The sequence below is a fragment of the Amblyraja radiata genome, chromosome 28 (genome assembly GCF_010909765.2).
Source record: "Amblyraja radiata isolate CabotCenter1 chromosome 28, sAmbRad1.1.pri, whole genome shotgun sequence".
Classification (NCBI taxonomy): Eukaryota; Metazoa; Chordata; class Chondrichthyes; order Rajiformes; family Rajidae; genus Amblyraja; species Amblyraja radiata.
Genome location: NC_045983.1, coordinates 1,752,272 through 1,775,304, shown reverse-complemented (window position 1 = coordinate 1,775,304; position 23,033 = coordinate 1,752,272). Strand labels below are relative to the sequence as shown.

The following is a 23,033-nucleotide window of genomic DNA, read 5'->3' as shown; positions in this document are numbered from 1 at the left end:
GGCTGGGGATTTTAATCACACCAGCCTTAAGACTGTGCTCCTAAAATTCAAGCAATATGTGGATTTTGAGACCACGGGAGAGAACATCTTGGACTTGGTTTACATCAACACCCCAGAGGCCTATAAGGCAGCCCCACGCCCTCATCTGGGCCACTCTGACCACATTTCAGTGTTAACACCAGCCTACAGACCACTGCAAAAACAAGTCAGAGCGGAGAGAAAACACACCATGGTCTGGCCAGAGGGAGCAGCCTCAGCACTGCAGGATTGCTTCCTGCACACTGACTGGGATGTGTTCAGGACAGCAGCATCCTATAATGACCTCATCAACATCGAGGAGTACGCAGAGACTGTAACAAGCTACATTGCCAAGTGCACCGAGGATGTCACTGTCATTAAAACCTTCGCTGCACGTGGAAATTAAAAGCCATGGATGACAGCAGAGGTGCGCTCGCTGCTGAGGGCCCGTGATGCAGCCTACAGAGCTGGTAACACAGCCGCTCTTCGGTCTACCAGGACTGCACTGGAAAAAGAAATCAGGGCAGCGAAACGTGCCTATGCAGGGAAAATCCAGGGACACCTCTGTGACACAGGAGACACCAGGAGGATGTGGAAGGGAATCCAAACACTGACGGGGGGTACAAGGCAAGGCAGCAGGTAACTGACACCGACACTTCTCTTCCAGATAAACTGAACAACTTCTTTGCACGTTTTGATGCAGCAAACACCACACCCAAGGGGAGAGCCAGCCCCTGCTTACAAACCGACCAGCCAGTCCTGACCATAGACTCAATGGACACAAGGAGAATCCTGTCTAAGGTCAACCCGTGGAAAGCAGTCGGACCCGACAACATCCCAGGACGTGTGCTCAAGGAATGTGCTGAGGAGTTAGCAGATGTGCTAACAGACATCTTCAACATCTCACTTAGTCAAGCCATTGTCCCCACATGCCTCAAAACTTCCACAATAATCCCAATAGCAACGAAACCAGTTGTTGCCTGCCTAAATGACTACCGCCCTGTCGCCCTGACCCCAATATTAATGAAGTGCTTTGAACGCCTGGTGAAACCCCACATTACTGCCAGCCTCCCCTCATCGTTAGACCCCCTCCAGTTTGCCTGTCGCCCCAACCGTTCTACAGAAGATGCCATCTCTACCACGCTGCACACAGTACTCACGCATCTGGAAAACAAAAACACGCCAGAATCCTGTACATTGACCAGCTCAGCTTTTAATACCATCATCCCACAGAGACTTGTGGAGAAACTAACCCTGCTGGGCCTCAACACCACCCTGTGTCACTGGATCTTGGACTTTCTGACAGAGAGACCGCAGTCAGTCCGTGTTGGCAAGAACACCTCAGGCTCGATCACGCTGAGCACCGGCTCCCCTCAAGGCTGTGTGCTCAGCCCGCTGTTGTTCACACTGCTCACACATGACTGTGCTGCCAGATTCAGGGACAATAAGATCATAAAATTTGCGGGTGACACAACAGTGGTGGGACTCATCAGCGGAGATGACGAATCAATGTACAGGGAGGAAGTAAAACAACTAGTGGACTGGTGCGGCAACAACAATCTAGCATTAAATGTCGACAAAACAAAGGAGATGATTGTCGACTTCAGGAGGGCGCAGCCAAAACATACACCCCTCAACATCAGTGGCACCACAGTGGAGAGAGTGGAGAGCATTAAGTTCCTCGGAGTGCAAATTACAGACACTCACCTGGTCCAGGAACAACACTGGGATTGTCAAACGGGCCCATCAGCGACTGCACTTCCTGAGGAAACTCAAACAGGTCTCACTCCCCACCAACATCCTCAGGACTTTTTACAGGGGCACGGTGGAGTCTGTACACACGTACTGCATAAACACGTGGTACTCCAACTGCAACTGCTCAGACAGGAAGGCTCTGCAGAGGGTAGTGAGGGGAGCAGAGAGGATCATTGGCGTCTCCCTACCCTCGGTACAAGAACTGTTCCATAGCCGCTGTCTGAAAAAAGCTGTGAGAATAGCTAAGGACAAACTGCACCCCCTCCACACACACCTGGATCTCCTGCCATCAGGCAAGAGATACTGTAGCATCAAAGTCTGGACTACCAGATTGCGAAACAGCTTCCTGCCACAGGCTGTGAGGCTGCTAAGCAGTCACTCTGTGCTCGCAGTCACCTGATTCTGCGGCTTTGCACTGACATTTTAATAACTCTGGCACTGGCCACACAAATCAGCTGCGCTGGACATTGTAATGATTGTTTTTACTGTATTTTAATGTTGCTGTTTTACCTGCTTTAAACTATTTATACTGTTTCATCAGAGACTGGATTGTTTTTACTGTTATTATGTGTGAAATGTTTTAAGTTTCTTGTGCGATGCTCCGGTATTCCCTGGGAAACGTCTTCTCATTTTGCACTGTACAGCTGTTGCTTTGCAAGATGACAATAAAGGTTGATTGATTGATTGATTGATTGATATATAATACAATATGCAATACAGACCTCATATAGGTCTCCTTTTTCCCCCAGCAGGGGACCCACAGTCTCCTTTAGCTCATTAAACAACTCGGGTGTGATTCGTAGAAAGTTTTAAAATGCAGACAAATCCTCCTCTTGCAGCACATTCATCAGGTTATCATACTGTCCAAGCATCAATCTTCTTTGCAAGAAGGGCTTCACCCACTGACACCTCTTCTTCCTCTTCACCCTTGTGCTTTCCCTTCTGCCTTTCTTGAAAGTCTGATGAAGCAAAAGGGCTGCTGCTGACAGCAGTAGATGTACTTTTAGTAACATCCACCTAACTTGTTCCTTCCCTGCTCTCATGGTTCAGAATGATTTAAAAAAAAAACCTGGGAGGCTTTTATTGTAAGAAAAAAAAAACCTTTCTCTGCTAAAAGAACTCTGCAACTATGATTGAGCACGTCCAGGAGTGACAGAGGTCACATGCTTATGTTAATATTAACCCTTTTTTCACCCAGTTTTATTCCACCACGGAGGTCTTACCTTCCTCTACCTGCAACCACCTTCAACATCGCAACCGGCTTCGACTAAAAATTTACCGATTTTAAAAACAGCAACCTATTTTTAGTCGAGGCCGGTTTTGAATTTGTTTGAAATAATCGCCGGAACATAGAAGAAGCTCGACTACGCGGAAACCACTTTCGACCATTAGGGAGAGTGACACATACCTCCGGGAACCTCACAGAAACCTTGGGTGGGGCGAAAGGTCTCCAGAGGTTTCCGTTCAGACTTCCTAAGTGGGACAGGGGCTTAACGGTGGTAACTTGCGGGAAGAACTGGCACAATTCCCAGCATGAAAGGGGATGTTGTTTTCAGATAAATTACCTTTCTTCATGTAACTTTCAATTTCTGCATCAAGGTGATAATTTATGTTATTTCTATTCTAAGAAGTTTTCGAAAAAAATTGTTCCAAGGTCAGGGAGCAGAACAAGTCCCATATGGCTCATCCAAAAGTGAATGTAATGAGAGTGGGGTGAGGGGTAGGAGTGGAGAACGCTGATTCTGTCCTGTGGTGTAACTGCCTATTTGTGCCTGAGTGATATAGTTTCCCAGTGTAAGTACAGGAGATCTGTAATTGAAATATAATAATTCAGCAGGAATTATTACTGATATTAGAAGCAGCCACTGTACCCTTAGTCACCTGTTCTCACAAAATATTCCTCCAAGGAGGGGGGAACTGAGAGTGTGAATTCCTGAGAATTGTGGAATTAAATATAAAAATTGCTAAAGAAGTCAGGCAGCATCTATGTAGAGACACACTTTCTCTGTTACAGAAGAGGTTTTCTTCTGGGTGCTGTGGTTTCTCCCTCATGCAGTGTGTCATAGAGTCATGCAGCACAATAACAGGGCCATCAGCCCAATTCGTTCCTGCTGGCCAAGATGCCCCATCTAAGCTAGTCATTTCACTTTTGTCTAGAGGTACATCATGGAAACAGGTTCTTCAGTCCACTGGGTCCACGCTGACCATTGATCACCCATTCACACTAGTTCTACGATATCCCAATTTCACACCCACGCCTTATACCCTAGCATGGGCAATTAACTTAGAAACCAGCTGTCTGGGTTATGGAAGGAAATAGCCGCACTTGGAGGAAACTCACATGGTCACAGGGAGAACGTGAAAACTCCATACAGATAGCAACCAAGGTCAGGATCAAACTCGGGTCTGTGATACCGAGAGGCAGCAGCTCACACAGTTCCAGCGACCATGATCTCCAGAACATTCTGTGTGAAGTTTGCAAATTTTCCCAGTGACAGTGTGGGTTTCTCCCACGCTCCCCCAGTTTTCTCCCACATCCCAAAGAGATGGAATGGTAGGTTGCAAAAAACTAACTGCTGGAGGAACTCAGTGGATTGAGCAGCATCCATGGATGGCAAAGGGGTGGTCAATGATTTAGGTTGGCATCCTGCATCAAGACTTGGCCATCTCTTGTTGGTGAGTTTCTCCAACAGTTTGTTTTTGCTCCAGGTTCCAGATCTTTTCAGTCTTTTATGTTTCCTGGTTTGGTAGGTTAATGAGTTATTGGAAATGGTCCCTCATATAAGTGAAGGTAAAAATCAGGGTAAAGGGAGTTGATGGAAAATTGAGAGATTTAAAAAAAAATAGTAATTAATATAAATGGATGCTTGGTGATTGGTATGACCTCAGTGAGCCAAAGGCCCTATTTCTGCGTTGTATGACTTAAAACAACTCAGGCAGGGTGTACTGGATTCGGTGCCATAGGAATGGCATTAGGTTGATGCAGTGGTAGAGCTGCTACCTTACAGTGCCAGAGACCCTGGTTCGATCCTGACTACGGGTGCTGTCTGTACGGAGTTTATATGTTCTACCTTCTGAACATTGTGAAGGGTCTTGACCCAAAATGTCACTTATTCCTTTGCTCCATAGATGCTGTCTCACCCGCTGAGTTTCTCCAGCATTTTTGTCAACTTCCCTGTGACCACGTTGGTTTTCTCCAGGTACTCCGGATTCCTCCCACATTCCAAATATGTACAGGTCCACAGTACGTGTAGGATAGTGCCAGCGTATGGGGTGATCACCGATTGGCACAGACTCGGTGGGCTGTTTCCAAGTTGTACCTTTAAAGTCTAAAAGTCTAAAGAATCTGTAGCAGTTTGTGACAATGCCTTAAAGGGGAATCCATTATGTTGACATTTTCCAATGAAGCAAAGCAGAATGCTGCGAAAGGTTAAGACTTACACACAGTTAAATTATAAGGAGGTCAAAAAATATTACAGAGAAAGAAAGCAGATAATTGCTGCTGAGGCCAAGTTGGATTCTCCCTTATTGGCCAGCAGACTCAAAAGGTCAACTGGTCTGTTCTCCTGAAGATAGACACAAAGTGCTGGAGTAACTCAGCGGGTCAGGCAGCTTCTCTGGAAAAAATGCATGGTGATGTTATGTGTGAGGACCCTTCTTCAGACTGCTGATCTATCTGTTGTGTTCTGGTCTGTTCTCCATCTTGCCTATGCTTTTGGCGTGACAAAACAAAATCATTATTGTCAGCTCTCAACATGGGGACACGATCTATAGAAGTTTTTACAGCTGCACACTGAAGAGAATATTATTCTTGAAATATTTATACTCCAATTTGTATTTGACTTTTTCTTACCTTCTGTTTTCCTTCTCACTTTTCCTATCATGTTAGTAGTGTACTCGGATGTTCAGAAGGAGGTTGCTGAGCGAGATTAAAGCACGTGGAATTGCTGATAAGAACATTGAACATGCACAGTACAGGAACGGGGTCCTTCGGCCCACAATGTTTGTGCCAAACACAATGCCAAGTTAACCAATCTCATCTGCCTGTACATGATCCACGTCCCTCTATTTCCTGCACTTCCATGTGGCACTAAAAGACTCTTAAATGCCACTATCGTATGCTTCCACCAGCACCCCGGTAGTACGCTCCAGGCTCCCACCACTCACTGCAAAACAACGTGCCCTGAACATCTCCATTAAACCTTCTCTCTCTCACCTTATAACTATGCCCTCTAGTGTTGGATTGTCTACCTCTCATACTGTATATTACAACTGTATTCCTCATAATGTTGTATACTTTAATCAAGTCTCCCCTCAACCTCTGTTCGAGAGAAAACATTTCAAGTCAATCCAACCTCTGCCTATAACAAACCCTCTGCAGCCTCTCCAAAGGCACCACATCTTTTCTGTAATGGGGTGACAAGAACTGCACACAATACTCCAAATTTAGTCTGACCAAAGTCCTACAGGGATGCAGAAATTGGCAAACGGGTTGAACGTTATGTTTAGTTAAGAGATTCAGCATGAAACAGGCCCTTCACTCTAGTTCTATGTTATCCCACTTTTGCATCTACTCCCTTCACCCAAAGGGCCAATTAGTTTATTGTCATGTGTACCAAGGTACAGTGAAAAACATTTATTGTTGCTTGCTATCCAGTCAGCGAAAAGACTATATGTGATACAATCAAGCCATCCAGTGTACAGATCTCACGATAAAGTGAATAAAGTTTAGTACAAGATAAAGTCCAGTAAAGTCTGATTAAAGATAGTCCGAGGGTTTTCAATGAGGTTAATGGTAGGTTTGGGCCACTCTTTAGTTGGTGATGGGATAGTTCATTTGTCCAATAACATTCCTTGAATCTGGTGGTATGTGTTTTCACACTTCTGTACATCTTTCAATTCAGTTTAGTTTATTGTCATGAGTACAATAGGTACAGTGTCACAGGTACAGTGAAAAGCTTTTTGGTGCGTGGGAGAGGGGAGAAGAGGGAGTGTCCAGGGTGAGACTCGTCCTTGATTAATCTGCTGACCTTGCTAAGGCAGTGAGAAGTGTAGATGGAGTCAATGGAAGGGAGGTTGGTTTGCGTGATGGTCTGTGTTTCATCCACAATTCTCTACAATTTCTTGTGGTCTTGGATGGAGTTGTTCCCAAACCATGCTGTGATGCATCCCAATGAAATGGCTTCTATGGCTCATCTGTAGAAGTTGGTGAGAGTTGTTGGGGACATGCCGAACTTCCTAGCCTTCTAAGGAATTAGAGGCATCAGTGTGCTTCCTTGGCCTACACACACACACACGTCTTTGGGATGTGGGAGGAAACTGGAGCACCTGGAGGATCCCACACCATCACAGAGAACGTGGAAACTGCATAGAGACAGCACCCGGGGTCAGGATCAAACCCGAGTCACTGGTACACAAAAATGCTGGAGAATCTCAGCGGGTGCAGCAGCATCTATGGAGCGAAGGAAATAGGTGACGTTTCGGGCCGAAACCCTTCTTCAGACTGGCTGAAGAAGGGTTTTGGCCCGAAACGTCACCTATTTCCTTCGCTCCATAGATGCTGCTGCACCCGCTGAGTTTCTCCAGCATTTTTGTGTACCTTCGATTTTCCAGCATCTGCAGTTCCTTCTTGAACACCGAGTCACTGGTTATGTAAGGCAGCAGCTCTACCAGCTGTGCCAATCTGCTATCATAAGAGTAGGAATAAAAGATCCATCTCACGCTGGCAGGACGTGACTAGTGATATACCACCGGGAACATTGCTTTGATCCTAACAATTTACAGTCTATCATGATTGGGCTGAGGATACCATGTGCAATATTTTTAAGTTTGCTGATGAGCCAAACTTACACTGGATTATGGGTCACAATGAGGATGATGAGGCTTCAAGGAAGTACATGGCTGATGGAGTCCTTTATAAAGAAAAGGACAATAGACAATAGGTGCAGGAGTAGGCCATTCGGTTCTTCGAGCCGGCACCGCCATTCACTATGATCATCCACAATTCTGCCTTATCCTCATATCCCTTGACTCCACTATCTTTTAGAGCTCTATACAACTCTCTCTTGAAAGCATCCAGAGAATTGTCCTCCACTGCCTTCTGAGGCAGAGAATTCCACAGATTCACAACTCTCTGGGTGAAAATGTTTTTCACACAGAGCTGGTGTAACCCAGCACGCCAGTATCTGTGGAGAACATCAATCGAGATGGCCATCAACGTCACCTATCCATGTTTTCCAGAAGTGCTGCTTGACCTGTTGAGTAACTCCAGCATTTTGTGCCCTTTCATGTATTAACCAGCACTTGCAAACCTTTGTTTCTGCTTTATGAATAAAGGTCAACCTCTGTTCCAGAGAAAACAATCCAAGTCTATCTCCCGTTTCCCTTAACTCTAACCTGTCTGAAGAAGGGTCTCGACCCGAAACGTCACCCATTCCTTCTCTCCAGACATGCTACCAGTCCTGCTGAGTTACTCCAGCTTTTTGTGTCTATCCAAGTCTATCTAACCTCTTCCTGTAGCTGAATCCTTCTAATAGACAATAGGTGCAGGAGTAGGCCATTCGGCCCTTCGAGCCAGCACCGCCATTCAATGTGATCATGGCTGATCATCCCCAATCAGTACCCCGTTCCTGCCTTCTCCCCATATCCCCTGACTCCGCTATATTTAAGAGCCCTATCTAGCTCTCTCTTGAAAGCATCCAGAGAACCTGCCTCCATTGCCCTCTGAGGCAGAGAATTCCACAGACTTACCACTCTCTGTGAGAAAAAATGTTTCTTCGTCTCTGTTCTAAATGGCTTAGTCCTTATTCTTAAACTGTGGCCCCTGGTTCTGGACTCCCCCAACATCGGGAGCATGTTTCCTGCCTCTAGCGTGTCCAAGCCCTTAGCAATCTTATATGTTTCAATGAGATATCCTCTCATCCTTCTAAACTCCAGAGTGTACAAGCCCAGCTGCTCCATTCTCTCAGCATATGACAGTCCCTCCATCCCGGGAATTAACCGTGTAAACCTACGCTGCACTCCCTCAATAGCAAGAATGTCCTTCCTCAAATTAGGGGACCAAAACTGCACACAATACTCCAGGTGTGGTCTCACTAGGGCTCTGTACAACTGCAGAAGGACCTCTTTGCTCCTCTATTCGATTCCTCTTGTTATAAAGGCCAACCTGCATGCTTAATTTCATAGTCTGAAGAAAGGTTTCGGCGCGAAACGTTGCCTATTTCCTTCGCTCCATAGATGTTGCTATACCCACTGAGTTTCTCCAGCATTTTTGTGTACCTGCTTACTTTCATAGACTGATGTTAATTCAGAAACAAGGGTCCTGAACTTAAAGAAAGGTAACTTTGAAGGTATGAGACGTGAATTGGCCAAGATAGACTGGCAATTGATTGTTAAAGGGTTGACAGTGGATATGCAATGGAAGGCATTTAAAGACTGCATGGATGAGCTACAACAATTGTTCATCCAAGTTTGGCAAAAGAATAAATCGGGGAAGGTAGTGCATCCGTGGCTAACAAGGGAAATCAGGGATAGTATCAAAATAAAAGATGAAGCATACAAATTAGCCAGAAAAAGCAGCCTACCAGAGGACTGGGAGAAATTCAGTTCAGCAGAGGAGGACAAAGGGCTTAATTAGGAAAGGGAAAATAGATTATGAAAGAAAACTGGCAGGGAACATAAAAACTGACTGCAAAAGTTTTTATAGATATGTGAAGAGAAAAAGATTAGTTAAAACAAATGTAGGTCCCTTGCGGTCAGAAACAGGTGAATTGATCATGGGGAACAAGGACATGGCAGACCAATTGAATAACTACTTTGGTTCTGTCTTCACTAAGGAAGACATAAATAATCTGCCGGAAATAGCAGGGGACCGGGGGTCAAATGAGATGGAGGAACTGAGTGAAATCCAGGTTAGCCGGGAAGTGGTGTTAGGTAAATTGAATGGACTAAAGGCCGATAAATCCCCAGGGCCAGATAGGCTGCTTCCCAGAGTACTTAAGGAAGTAGCCCCAGAAATAGTGGCTGCATTAGTGATAATTTTTCAAAACTCCTTAGATTCTGGAGTAGTTCCTGAGGATTGGAGGGTAGCTAATGTAACCCCACTTTTTAATAAGGGAGGGAGAGAGAAAAAGGGGAATTACAGACCAGTTAGTCTAACATCGGTAGTGGGGAAACTGGTAGAATCAGTTATTAAAGATGGGATAGCAGCACATTTGGAAAGTGGTGAAATCATTGGACAAAGTCAGCATGGATTTATGAAAGGTAAATCATGTCTGACGAATCTTATAGAATTTTTCGGGGATGTAACTAGTAGAGTGGATAATGGAGAACCAGTGGATGTGGTGTATCTGGACTTTTAGAAGGCTTTCGACAAGGTCCCACATTAGAGATTAGTATACAAACTTAAAGCACACGGTATTGCGGGTTCAGTATTGATGTGGATAGAGAACTGGCTGGCAGACAGGAAGCAAAGAGTAGGAATAAACAGGTCCTTTTCACAATGGCAGGCAGTGACTAGTGTGGTACCGCAAGGCTCAGTGCTGGGACCCCAGCTATTTACAATATAAATGATTTCGACGAGGGAATTAAATGCAACATCTCCAAGTTTGCGGATGACACGAAGCTGGGAGGCAGTGTTAGCTAGGAGGCTGCAAGGTGACTTGGATAGGCTGGGTGAGTGGGCAAATGCATGGCAGATGCAGTATAATGTGGATAAATGTGAGGTTATCCACTTTGGCGGCAAAAACAGGAAAGTAGATTATTATCTGAATGGTGGCCGATTAGGAAAAGGGGAGATGCAACGAGACCTGGGTGTCATGGTACACCAGTCATTAAAAGTAGGCATGCAGGTGCAGCAGGCAGTGAAGAAAGCGAATGGTATGTTAGCATTCATAGCAAAAGGATTTGAGTATAGGAGCAGGGAGGTTCTACTGCAGTTGTACAGGGTCTTGGTGAGACCACTCCTGGAGTATTGCGTACAGTTTTGGTCTCCTAATCTGAGGAAATACATTCTTGCCATAGAGGGAGTACAGAGAAGGTTCACCAGACTGATTACTGGGATGTCAGGACTTTCATATGAAGAAAGACTGGATAGACTCGGCTTGTACTCGCTAGAATTTAGAAAATTGAGGGGGGATCTTATAGAAACTTACAAAATTCTTAAGGAGTTGGACAGGCTAGATGCAGGAAGATTGTTCCCGATGTTGGGGAAGTCCAGAACAAGGGGTCACAGTTTAAGGATAAGGTGGAAATCTTTTAGGACCGAGATGAGGAAAACATTTTTCACACAGAGAGTGGTGAATCTCTGGAATTCTCTGCCACAGAAGGTAGTTGAGGCCAGTTCATTGGCTATATTTAAGGGGGAGTTAAATGTGGCTCTTGTGGCTAAAGGGATCAGGGGGTATGGAGAGAAAGCAGGTACAGGATACTGAGTTGGATGATCAGCCATGATCATATTGACATGACTTGACATGACTTCAGAATTAAGGGACAGAAGTTTAGGGGTAACATGAGGGGGAACTTCTTTACTCAGAGAGTGGTAGCGGTGTGGAATGAGCTTCCAGTGGAAGTGGTGGCGGCAGGTTCGTTGGTATAATTTAAAAATAAATTGGATAGGCATATGGATGAGAAGGGAATGGAGGGTTATGGTATGAGTGCAGGCAGGTGGGACTAAGGGAAAAAAGCACGGACTTGTAGGGCCGAGATGGCCTGTTTCCGTGCTGTAATTGTTATATGGTTATTATATGGTTATATGAATGGCGGTGCAGGCTCGAAGGGCCGAATGGCCTACTACTGCACCTATTTTCTATGTTTCTATGTACAGGGACCCCCAGATCCCGTTGTACTTCCCCTTTTCCCAACTTGAAGCCATTTAGATAATTATCTGATTTCCTGTTTTTGCTACCAAAGTGGATAACCTCACATTTATCTGCATTAAACATCATCTGCCATGCATCTGCCCACTCCCCCAACCTGTCCAAGTCACCCTGCATTCTCATAGCATCCTCCTCACAGTTCACACTGCCACCCAGCTTTGTGTCATCTGCAAATTTGCCAATGTTACTTTGAATCCCTTCATCCAAATCATTGATGTATATTGTAAATAGCTGCGGTCTGAGCACCGAGCCTTGCGGTACCCCACTAGTCACTGCCTGCCATTCTGAAAGGGACCCGTTAATCCCTACTCTTTGTTTCCTGTCTGCCAACCACTTCTCTATCCATGTCAGCATTCTACCCCCAATACCATGTGCCCTAATTTTGCCCACTAATCTCCTATGTGGGACCTTATCAAATGCTTTCTGAAAGTTCAGGTATACTACATCCACTGGCTCTCCCTTGTCCATTTTCCTAGTTACATCTTCAAAAGAATTCCAGAAGATTTAGTCAAGCATGATTTCCCCCTCGTAAATCCATGCTGACTCGGACCGATCCTGTTACTGCTATCCAAATGTTCGGCTATCTCATCTTTTATAATCTAAGTAGCACTCTGGTAAACTACCTCTACATCCTTTCTAAAGCCTCCGTATCTCTCCTATACTGGGGTAGCAAGGACGGCATGCAATAATCCAAATGCAGCCTAACCAAAGTCCTATAGAGCTGCAGACGATGGTAATCTCACATTAATCCCATTTCATTTCCCCACATTCTACCACTCTTTTATATTTAGATGCCATCGAGCTGGAAAATGCACAGAAACAATTTAGGAAGATTTTGCCAGGTCTTGAGAGATGGAGTTGTAGGGAGTAATTGAGCAGGCTAGGAGCGTAGGAGACTGAGGGTGATTTATAGTGGTGTATAAAAGCATGAGATGCACAGGCAGTGAATGCACACAGTCTTTTTCACAGTATTGGGGAATGAAGGATTTGAGGGCATATCCAAAAGTGTCCCGAATGCCACTATTGTATCTACTTCCATCATCACCCATTGCAGCACATTCCAGGGTGTTGGAATCTTCCAGCAATCCACCAATCTCTGCGTTAAAAGAAAACTTACTCCTTTAAACTTTGCCCTACAATTCAATACTATACCCTTTAGATTGTACTGTTTCTCCTTATAGCTATACTTTCTAATTCTGGTAGCATTCTGGTAAGCCTCTTCTGCACCTTTGCATAGCCTTCACTTCCTTCCTTTAATGGAATGATTACATGCATTGCTCCAAACTACATGCAATGCTCCAAACGTCGCCGAACCAAATTCCTATAAAGCTGCAACACGACTTGCTGACTGCCCTGACCGACAGCGCCCTACATAATGTTTGGGACAAAGACCCATCATTTATTTATTTGCCTCTGCACTCCGCAATTTGAGATTTGTAATAGAAATAATCACATGTGGTTAAAGTGCACATTGTCAGATTTTATACATTTTGGTTTCACCATGTAGAAATTACAGCAGTGTTTATACCTAGCCCCCCCCCACCCCAATTTCAGGGCACCATAATGTTTGGGACACAGCAATGTCATGTAAATGAAAGTAGTCATGTTTAGTATTTTGTTGCATATCCTTTGCATGCAATGACTGCTTGAAGTCTGCGATTCATGGACATCATCAGTTGCTGGGTGTCTTCTCTGGTGATGCTCTGCCTGTATTGCAGCCAACTTGAACTTATGCTTGTTTTGGGGGCTAGTCCCCTTCAGTTTTCTCTTCAGCATATAAAAGGCATGCTCAATTGGGTTCAGATCGGGTGATTGACTTGGCCACTCAAGAATTGACCATTTTTTAGCTTTGAAAAACTCCTTTGCTGCTTTAGCAGTATGCTTGGGATCATTGTCTTGCTGTAGAATGAACCGCCGGCCAATGAATTTTGAGCCCTTTGTTTGAACTTGAGCAGATAGGATGTGTCTATACACTTCAACATTCATTATGCTACTGCCATCAGCAGTTGTATCATCAATTAAGATAAAGTCAACCAGTACCTACAGCAGCCATACATGCCCAGGCCATAACACCCCCACCACTGTGTTTCATAGATGAGGTGGTATGCTTTGGATCTTGGGCAGCTCCTTCTTTCCTCCATACTTTACTCTTGCCATCACTCTGATAAAAGGTAATCTTCATCTCATCTGTCCACAAGACCTTTTTCTAGAACTGTGGTTGCTCTTTTAAGTACTTCTTGGCAAACTGTAACCTGGCCATCCTATTTTTGCAGCTAACCAGTGGTTTGTATCTTGCAGTGTAGTCTCTGTATTTCTGTTCATGAAGTCTTCTGCGGACAGTGGTCTTTGACAAATCCACACCTGACTCCTGAAGAGTGTTTGGGGATTTTTCTTTATTATAGAGAGAATTCTTCTGCCATCAGCTGTGGAGGTCTTCCTTGGCCTGCCAGTCCCTTTACGATTAGTAAGCTCACCAGTGTTCTCTTTCTTCTTCATGATGTTCCAAACAGTAGATTTTGGTAAGCCTAAGGTTTGGCTGAGGTTTCTAACAGTTTTATTCTTGTTTCTCAGTCTCATAATGGCTTCTTTGACTTTCATTGGCACAACTTTGGTCCTCATGTTGATTATCAGCAATAAAAGTTTGCAAAGGTGATGGAAAGACTGGAGGACAGACAAGGTGCTGAGAGTTCTCTTATACCTGCGTTAAGGAGGCAATTAAACACATCTGAGCAAATACAAATGCCTGTGAAGCCATGTGTCCCAAACATTATGGTGCCCTGAAATGGGGGGACTATGTATAAACACAGCTGTAATTTCTACATGGTGAAACCAAAATGTATAAAAATACCCTTTAATAAAATCTGACAATGTGCACTTTAACCACATGTGATTTTTTTCTATTACAAATCTCAAATTGTGGAGTACAGAGGCAAATAAATAAACGATGGGTCTTTGTCCCAAACATTATGGAGGGCACTGTATGAAAGCAGGCATACCAAATGCTTTCTTTACCACTTTTTCTAGTTCCGTTGCCACCTTCTGGGAACTATGGACTTGGACCCCTACATCCATCAATACGTTGAGGATCTTGCCATCAACTGTATACTTTCCCCTTACATTCGGCCTCCGAAAGTACACCTTACATTGACTTGGTTCAAACTCCATCTACTGTTTTAAGATGTGTGGGTTGGTAGGATAATTGACCATTATAACAATCATCCCTAGTTTGTCAGTGAAATGGTAGTACCTGGGGGGAGTAATTGAGAATGTGGAGTAGTAAAAAATGATGAATATAGGATTTGTGTGATTAATGTCCCATGCAGCCTTGCTGGGCTCCAGGGCCTGTTTTCATGCTGTGTCTGTCCATGACATTTGTGCATTTAGATTTCAATGCTCAATATTAAAAATCCTCTGCCCCTTCCTCCCCCTCAAATCTTTTTTCCACTTTATCTTTTCGAAACCCCCTTGTAGCTGATATATTTGGACAAGCTTTCGGTCATATATTTTGTGGCCCAGTCTTATGACAGCATAATTCTATGTAAGTCCAATAGAGATTTCCAGTTTTATTTGCACACCCTTCCTCTGTTTAAGTTGCATTTAGTTTGTAGAATAACGGCTTACAAAATGCCTATAGTTTGATCAGTAACTGACTTTAAGGCAGTTACTGATGGCATTGTCCTGAGTGGATTCCAGTCCATCAGATTGCAGTGCTCTGTGGCTCTGTCTTCTTTCCCAATGATATTGGTCTTGTTACAATACTAAGTAAATCAGAATTTTACAATGTTCCACTGTTTGTTTTGTTGCAGGAGTTGCAGATGGCGTTGGAGGATGGTGGGATTATGGCGTAGATCCATCTCAATTTTCCACGACTTTGATGAAAACTTGTGAACGGCTGGTTCACGAAGGACTGTTTGTTCCCAGTAACCCAGTGGGCATCCTGGTGGCCAGTTACAAAGAAATGCTTCAGAATAAGGTTCCTTTGTTGGGTGAGTGGAAGATTTGTTTCTTGATAGAGTGAAGGAAACCTGGCAGACTAAATTCCCAAATGCTTGCAAGTTACTACATAAATTTGCACAATAATAACAGGAGGGTTTTACTTGGACACATTTAGTCGTACAAATCAGCTCCACTGTGTTCTGCTTCAACAACATATGAAAATTCGGATATAGTTTAGTTCAGAGATACAACATGAAAACAGGCCCTATGACCTACTGAGTCCGCAATGACCAGCGATCCACGCACAGTAACACTATCCTACACATTAGGGGACATTTTACATTAATACCAAGCCAATTAACATACAAACCTGTACGTCTTTGGAGTGTGGGAGGAAACAAAAGATCAAAAAACCAAAGAAAACTCTCGCAGGTCCCGGGGAGAATGTTCAATCTGTGTACAGACAAGCACCCATAGTCAGGATCGAACCCGGGTCTCTGGCGCTGAAAGGCGGTAGCTCTACTGCTGCACCACCCGTTGTTGAGTTTTTCGAAGTTTTGTTGAGTTTTGGTAGTTGAGCTTTTGTTAGAATTGAAAGTTTGGTAAATATTATTTACTTCATATAGTTTATTTAACATCATTAAACATTTAAGTAGGCTCCTTGTATATTGATGTTACACAGTTGGCTGGTGAACGAGAATTGTTTACCAAGTAAATACAATTAGCAGTAGCTCACTTGGATCATTGGTATTAACACAGTAGGGTTTTACAAATGCTTGCATCCAGTAAGTTCTACGACTTCCGTTGTGTGCTAAACGTGGATTTTTATTGTGTACATTTGCAGCACTCGGGAGCATTAGTAGGGCAGAGAACATCGTACGCAGGATGGTACAGGAACAGGCCCTTTGGCCTACCATTTCTGTGTCCACCAGGATGTCAATTTAAACTAATCCAGGTCTAAAATGGTCTACCTAAGTGCGGCAAATGTGTTACTCCTGTATATCTTCCTAATTTATGACAGGTGTAAAAGCATAAAGACACAAGGGGATAGATATAATTTGCCTAAATAATAACAGAACAATAGCCAGAATAAAATATGCATAAATCACAAAATTCATAAGCTTCATTCAGGAAACATTTTCAACAAGTCCAACAAGGTGCCAATGCTATGTTTAGCTCCAGGGATTGAAGCTGGGCAGTTTAAAGAGAGCATTTTGGTGACATATGGAGCTGCAACTGCTGAAATCATGAGCAAAACATAAAGTGCTGGAGTAACTCAACGGGTCAGGCAGCATCTGTGGAGGAACTGGCTAAGGAACGTTTCAGGTACGGATCCTGCTTCAGACTGAATCGAGAAGAAAGGACAAAGCTGTAAACGAGTGGGGGTGGGACAAAACCTGACAAGTGATAGGTGGATACAGGTGGGATTGATTGGCAAATGGGATGAAAAGCAGTCAAAATGGAAGACACAAAATGCTGGAGTAATAAAGCTTTGTGCTGGCTTCCACACCTGCAATGTGTCTGAAGAAGAGCCCAGACCCGAAACATCACCTTTCTATGGGCTCCAGGGATGCTGCCTGACCTGCCGAGTTACTTCAGTATTTTGTGCCTTTCCTTGATGTCAAATAAGGAGAGTAGAGGAGTGAAATATAAAGCCAGAGGGAGGGATATAGGTGGAAAAGGATGGTGGGGTGGGATAGTAGGAGAGATGGGTTCACACTGGAGTGGCTGTGGGATTGGCACAGGAAAGAAAGGAGCAAGGAGTAAGGGTGTCAAAGGTTATGGGGAGAAGGCAGAATGGGGTTGAGAGAGATTGATAGATTTGCCATAATTGAATGATGAAGTAGACTCGAATGGCCGAATTCAGCTCCTATGACTTATGAATGTGAAATTGCCGAGGCGATCCAGGCTTCGGATGTAGTGACGCCGCCGGGTGATGGTAAGTAAGTCAGTCCTGCGGCTGAATCCAAGCGCTGCGAACGGGCCGGTTCAAACTCCGCGGCCCAGGGTGGTCAAAACTGCCACCCTCCAGTCCAGCGGACGAAGCTGTTGTTGCGGGAGCTCCGGAAAAACAGGTCACCAACCTGTAACCTGCGAGCTCCCGATGATGTCGTCCACCGAGCCTCCGAAGTTGGGTCCGCCGCCGGAACGCTGCCACAGCTCCGAGGTCGGGTCGCCGCTGCCGCCGGAACGCTGCCAAAGGCCCGAGACTGCCAGCTCCGCCATTAGGCCTCGGCGCAGACGGAGACGGACACGGGGGATACGACAAGAGAAGTCGCATCCCCCCCGAAGGAAGAGACCAAAAAGATAGTTCAAAGGTCTCTAGTGAGGTATATGGGAGGTCAGGCCGCAGTCTAGTCAGTGAAAGGACAGTTCAGTTGCCTGATAACAGTTGGGAAGAAACTGTCTGAATCTGGAGGTATGCATTTTCAAACTGCTGTACTTCTTACCTGATGGGGGAGGGGAGAAGAGGGAGTGGCCGGGGTGACACTCATCCTTGATTAAGCTGGTGGCCTTACTGAGCTTGAAGTGTAGATGGAGTCAATGGAAGAGAGGTTGGTTTACGAGATGGTCTGGGCTAGGCCCACAACTCTGCAATTTCTTGCAGTCTTGATTGGAGTTGTGGACTGAGCGGAAATCCCAGTGCAGATCAACATGTCCCTTTACCTCCTCCCTCGACTCAGTACAAGGACCCCGGCAGTCCTTTCAGGTGAGGCAGAGGTTTACTAGCATCTCCTCCAACCACCTCTGTGGACTCCTATATATCAGCGAGACTAAGCACAGGCTTGACGATCGTTCCGCTGAACACCTCCGCTCAGTCCGCCTAAGCCTACCTATTCTCCCAGTTTTGTGTCCTGGGCCTCCTCCACTGTCAGTGGGGCCCAACACAAATTGTACACCTCATATGTCGCAGCTTACAACCCAGCAGTATCATTATTGATTTCTCTAACTTCAAGTAACCCTACATTAGGACTGTAAACTCCCATCTCACCAGGGACTAACTTTAACTTTACTGTACCATTCTACGGGGTTTTTTTGAAATTTCTGATTTTTGTTTTTTTCCCCTTTTTCCTTCCGCACACAATATTTAATATGTAAAATAATATGTGATTCTGTTCCATTCTGTTTGTAGTTTATTTGTTTGTTTTTTTGCACAAAGTCCGCGAGCATTGCCACTTTTCATTTCACTGCACATCTCGTATGTATGTGTGACGAATAAACTTGACTGGACTTGACTTTCCCTCTCTCTCTCCATCCACCCCCAATCCGAGTGACCAGTTTCACTGTCCTCCTGATTAAATATTACTAATTGTATGCCTCTTTGTCACCTTCGCTTCAGAAAACAATGTACCATTCTTCATTTCCTTGATCATCGTCTCCTTTGACCTGTGTTCTCAAGAAGGGTCTCAAACCAAAATGTCACCCATTTCTTCTCTCCAGAGATGCTGCCTGTCCCACTGAGTTACTCCGACATTTTGTGTCTACCATGCGCTACTCCACTGGTCACAGGCCTCCAGCCAGATTATCTACCTTCCACCACAACCCTCTGTCTTCTATGAATAAACTAGTTCTGAATCCGGTATAAAAATAATGTGGGATTTGCTTTCATCTGATGCACAAAATCAATTTCATGCCCCCTTTTGACGCTTCTAATCGCCTGCTTGAGTTCTTTGCCCTTACTTTATATTACGCAAAGGTTCTGTCTGATTAAACCTTGCATGCGTAATAAAAAGGAACTTCAGATGCTGGTTCACACCAAGAATAGACACAAAATGCTGGAGTAACTCAGCAGATCAAGCAGCATCTTTAGAGAAAATCGATAGGCGACATTTTGGGTCAGGACCTTCCTCAGACTACAGAAACCTTGCATGCGTTTCCTCTTTCCTTCTGACCGAATTTACAACCACTTTGGTTATCTAAAGTTCCCTTCACTTAGCCATTCTTATCCTTTCTCCTTACAGGAAAATGTTGGTTCTGAATTTGGATCAATTGCCTTTGATCAACTTTCACGTCTTAGATTTAGACTTTAGAGATTTAGCGCAAAAACAGGCCCTTCGGCCTACTCAGTCCATGCTGACCATCTATCACCCTGTACACTAACACTATCCCACACTGAGGACAAATTTCAAAAAGCCAATTAACCTACAAACCTGTACATCTTTGGACTGTGGGCGCAAACCGGAGCACTCTGAGAGAACCCATGCGGTCACAGGGAGAGCGTACAAACTCCGTACAGGCAGCACCCATAGTCAGTTCTCTGGTGCTGTAAGGCAGCAACTCTAGCGCTGTGATACCGTGGTGCCTCCCGACTCCTCAGAATATTTTCCCTCAGAATCCAGTAACTTACCTATCACAGTTGTTAGGCTCACTGGTCTATAGTTTACAGACTTTTCTTTGCAGATCTTCTTAAATAGCGGCACGACATTAGCCACCCTCCAGTCTATACCCTCACCGGAACATATTGGTGACAATCATTTGTCATTTATTTCTTCTGCCTTCCACCCTAAGGTATTTCTTGCTTTTCCTAGTTAATTTCCATTTTCTAGTGTTTGTATATTGTATAACTGACAATGTTCAGTGTTTGAAGAAGTCCATGAAATTGTCTTTTCGGGCTGAATCTGATGTCTTTACAAAACAATACTTGGGCAGCATGGTGAGGCAGCGGTGGAATTGTTGCCTTACAGCGCCAGGGATCCAGGTTCGATCCTGACTACGAGTGCTTGTCTGTATGAAGCTTGTATGTTCTCCCTGTGACCTGCATGGGTTTTCTCCAGGTCCTCCTGTTTCCTCCCACACTCCAAAGACATACAGGTTTGTAGGCTAACTGGCTTGCTACAATTGTAAATTATCTCTAGTGTGTGTAGGATAATGGTTGTGTGCGGAAATCGCTGGTTAGTGCGGACTCGGTGGGCCGAATGGCCTGTTTCCGCGCAGTATAACTAAACTAAATTCTTATGGTATAAAGCATGTTCTGTAACTGGCATTTTCCATTGTTGTGTAACGTTAATTTTTTCAAACATGTATTTCATGTAGGTCTGGTTTATTTTAACATATAATTAGATGTGATGCACCTAATTGCCTTGTGGTATTCATGCCAAGCTCACAAAACTCCTATTAAATTTTCCACAGGAAGCAGTACTGCCTGCCTTGTAATTCTTGACAGAGAGGAGCATTGTTTATACACAGCTAACTTGGGAGACTCTGGCTTTCTCATCGTACGCGATGGGAGGATCATTCATCGATCAGATGAGCAGCAGCATTACTTCAACACTCCTTTCCAGCTGGCAATTGCACCCCCCGAAGCCCAAGGTTCTGTTCTCAATGACAGGTATGAAGCACACATCTATGAGCAGCACAGGACTCGTAGAATGTTTCATCATTGTGTGTATTGTGTGATCAGGTATGCTCAGATTGATTAAGATGCATGCCGTGTTTCCCTAGATGATATCTATTCCCATCTTTGGACACATCCTTAATTATCTGGCTGTACCACTGCTACTTGATATGGCTCACATGGTTATTTATAGTAAGGTGGTACTTGGCATGAAGAGAAATATTGTCTTCATTCTCCAATCCAGAATAAATTAATCCTTTATGAAATTCTTTATTTAGTGAAATTCTTCACTTAAATAATGAAGGCATGAAAGATGTGGCCCTATGTGGGAAAATCAGGTCAGTATCAGGTCAGGCCTATTTCTGCACTGCACAACTCTTTTTACTGCATGACTTGAGTTTTCTAACACACTCAAAAATATGCCCTTTAAACTGGCCACTTAGTAGAAATACAGCCATTATTTTGCCATTACATACAAGGAATTTCATTGGCCAGGTCAGTCATACAATTAAAAGTAACAAATCACTTCAAAAACACATTTTAACATGAACATCCACCACAGTGAAAGCTCTGTCCCACGGTACGAGTTCATTCCAAGAGCTCTCCCGAGTTTGCCCTGATTTGAACTCGGAGATTTACGGTAATGGCCACGCGTCGGTACTCGGGGCTCTCATGGACATTTTTCAACATGTTGAAAAATCTTCACGAGTCTTCCTGTGCTTATCTGCCGTTAGCGAGTCTTCCCGAGTACCTGCCGTTAGCGTTACGAGCCGCTAAGAGATGTCCCCGAGCTCCGACGACCTGTTACGCTAATTCTCCGTGCTTACCACGAGTTTGATTTTTTTTAAACTCGGGAGAGCTCTTGGAATGAACTCATACCGTGGGACAGGGCTTTGACCTACACATTCCTCACTGTGATGGATGGCAAAATAAAGTTTGTCCTTCCCTTAGTTCTTCCTCGGTCGTGGGCCTCGAGCCTTCCTTTGATGGGACGATCTTGACTCCCGTAGCTGGCGGTGTTCGGGTCCTCCGCGTTGAGGCGATCCGCTCCCGCATCAGGAGGGATGTCAGCTACCCCGCTCAGGGCGATCGAACCTCGCATTGGGGCTGGTCGAACCGTCCGTTGGAGCTCCCGACTAGCCTCACCCGAGACTGCAAGCCCTTGGTGTTAAAGTCCACGGTGGTTGCGGTGGGAGCGATCCCAGGCAAGAGATCAGCTCCGATGTTATGTCCGCGCCCCGCGGTGGGGCTCACGGCTGTCCGAGGAGGCTTCCAGCTCCGGCGATGGTAGGCGTCAGAGCCCGGAGAATGTGATCCGAAAAATAATCACATCTCCGGCAAGGTAAGAACTTGAAAAAAAGTTTCCCCCGATCCCCTCCCCCCTCCCCCCACATAAAACAAACCGAAGAGCATTACAACAAAACTTTTAACAAACTAATAAATAACAAAAGAGTGAAAAGACGAAAAGACTGCCGGCAGGGCTGCCATCTCCCAGGTGGTCCCTGACTGCATTAGTCATGCAGTACATAGACAAGCCCTTCGATATAACTTGTCTATGCTGACCAGGTAGTACAGCTAAGCTAGTCCCATTTGCCTGCACTTAACAGAGTTCCATTTCCAAACTATTATACACCATTGCATATACTGATTACTCAACATCACATTATTACATTTAACTTCCATTACTCAGCTCAGATATTACCTGCACAACTGAGGGGTTTTCTTGAAACAGTACCACGAGAATTACATTTGCTTGGTCATTGGTCTCCTGATTGGTCGATTTTAGAACTTCATGTCATAAAAACATAGAAACATAGAAAATAGGTGCAGGAGTAGGTCATTCGGCCCTTCGAGCCTGCACCGCCATTCAATATGGTCATGGCTGATCATCCAACTCAGTATCCTGTACCTGCTTTCTCTCCATACCCCCTGATCCCTTTAGCCACAAGGGCCACATCTAACTCCCTCTTAAATATAGCCAATGAACTGGCCTCAACTACCTTCTGTGGCAGAGAATTCCAGAGATGTCAGGAGCAGAATTAGGCCATTTGGCCCATTAAGACTTCTCTGCCATTTAATCGTGTTTGATCTATCTTTCCCTCTCAACCCCATTC

The 23,033-nt window shown here is 44.7% G+C and overlaps 1 protein-coding gene across 1 annotated transcript in view; it reads left to right on the top strand.

Annotated features, from left to right (window-relative positions):
• Positions 1–23,033, top strand: part of LOC116988716 (protein phosphatase PTC7 homolog) — an 82,801-nt gene that overhangs the window by 18,923 nt on the left and 40,845 nt on the right. Inside the window, exons 2-3 of the mRNA XM_033045556.1 lie at positions 15,455–15,634; positions 20,715–20,913. Of these exons, the coding sequence (XP_032901447.1) occupies positions 15,455–15,634; positions 20,715–20,913 (379 nt within the window). The remainder of the gene's footprint in view (positions 1–15,454; positions 15,635–20,714; positions 20,914–23,033) is intronic.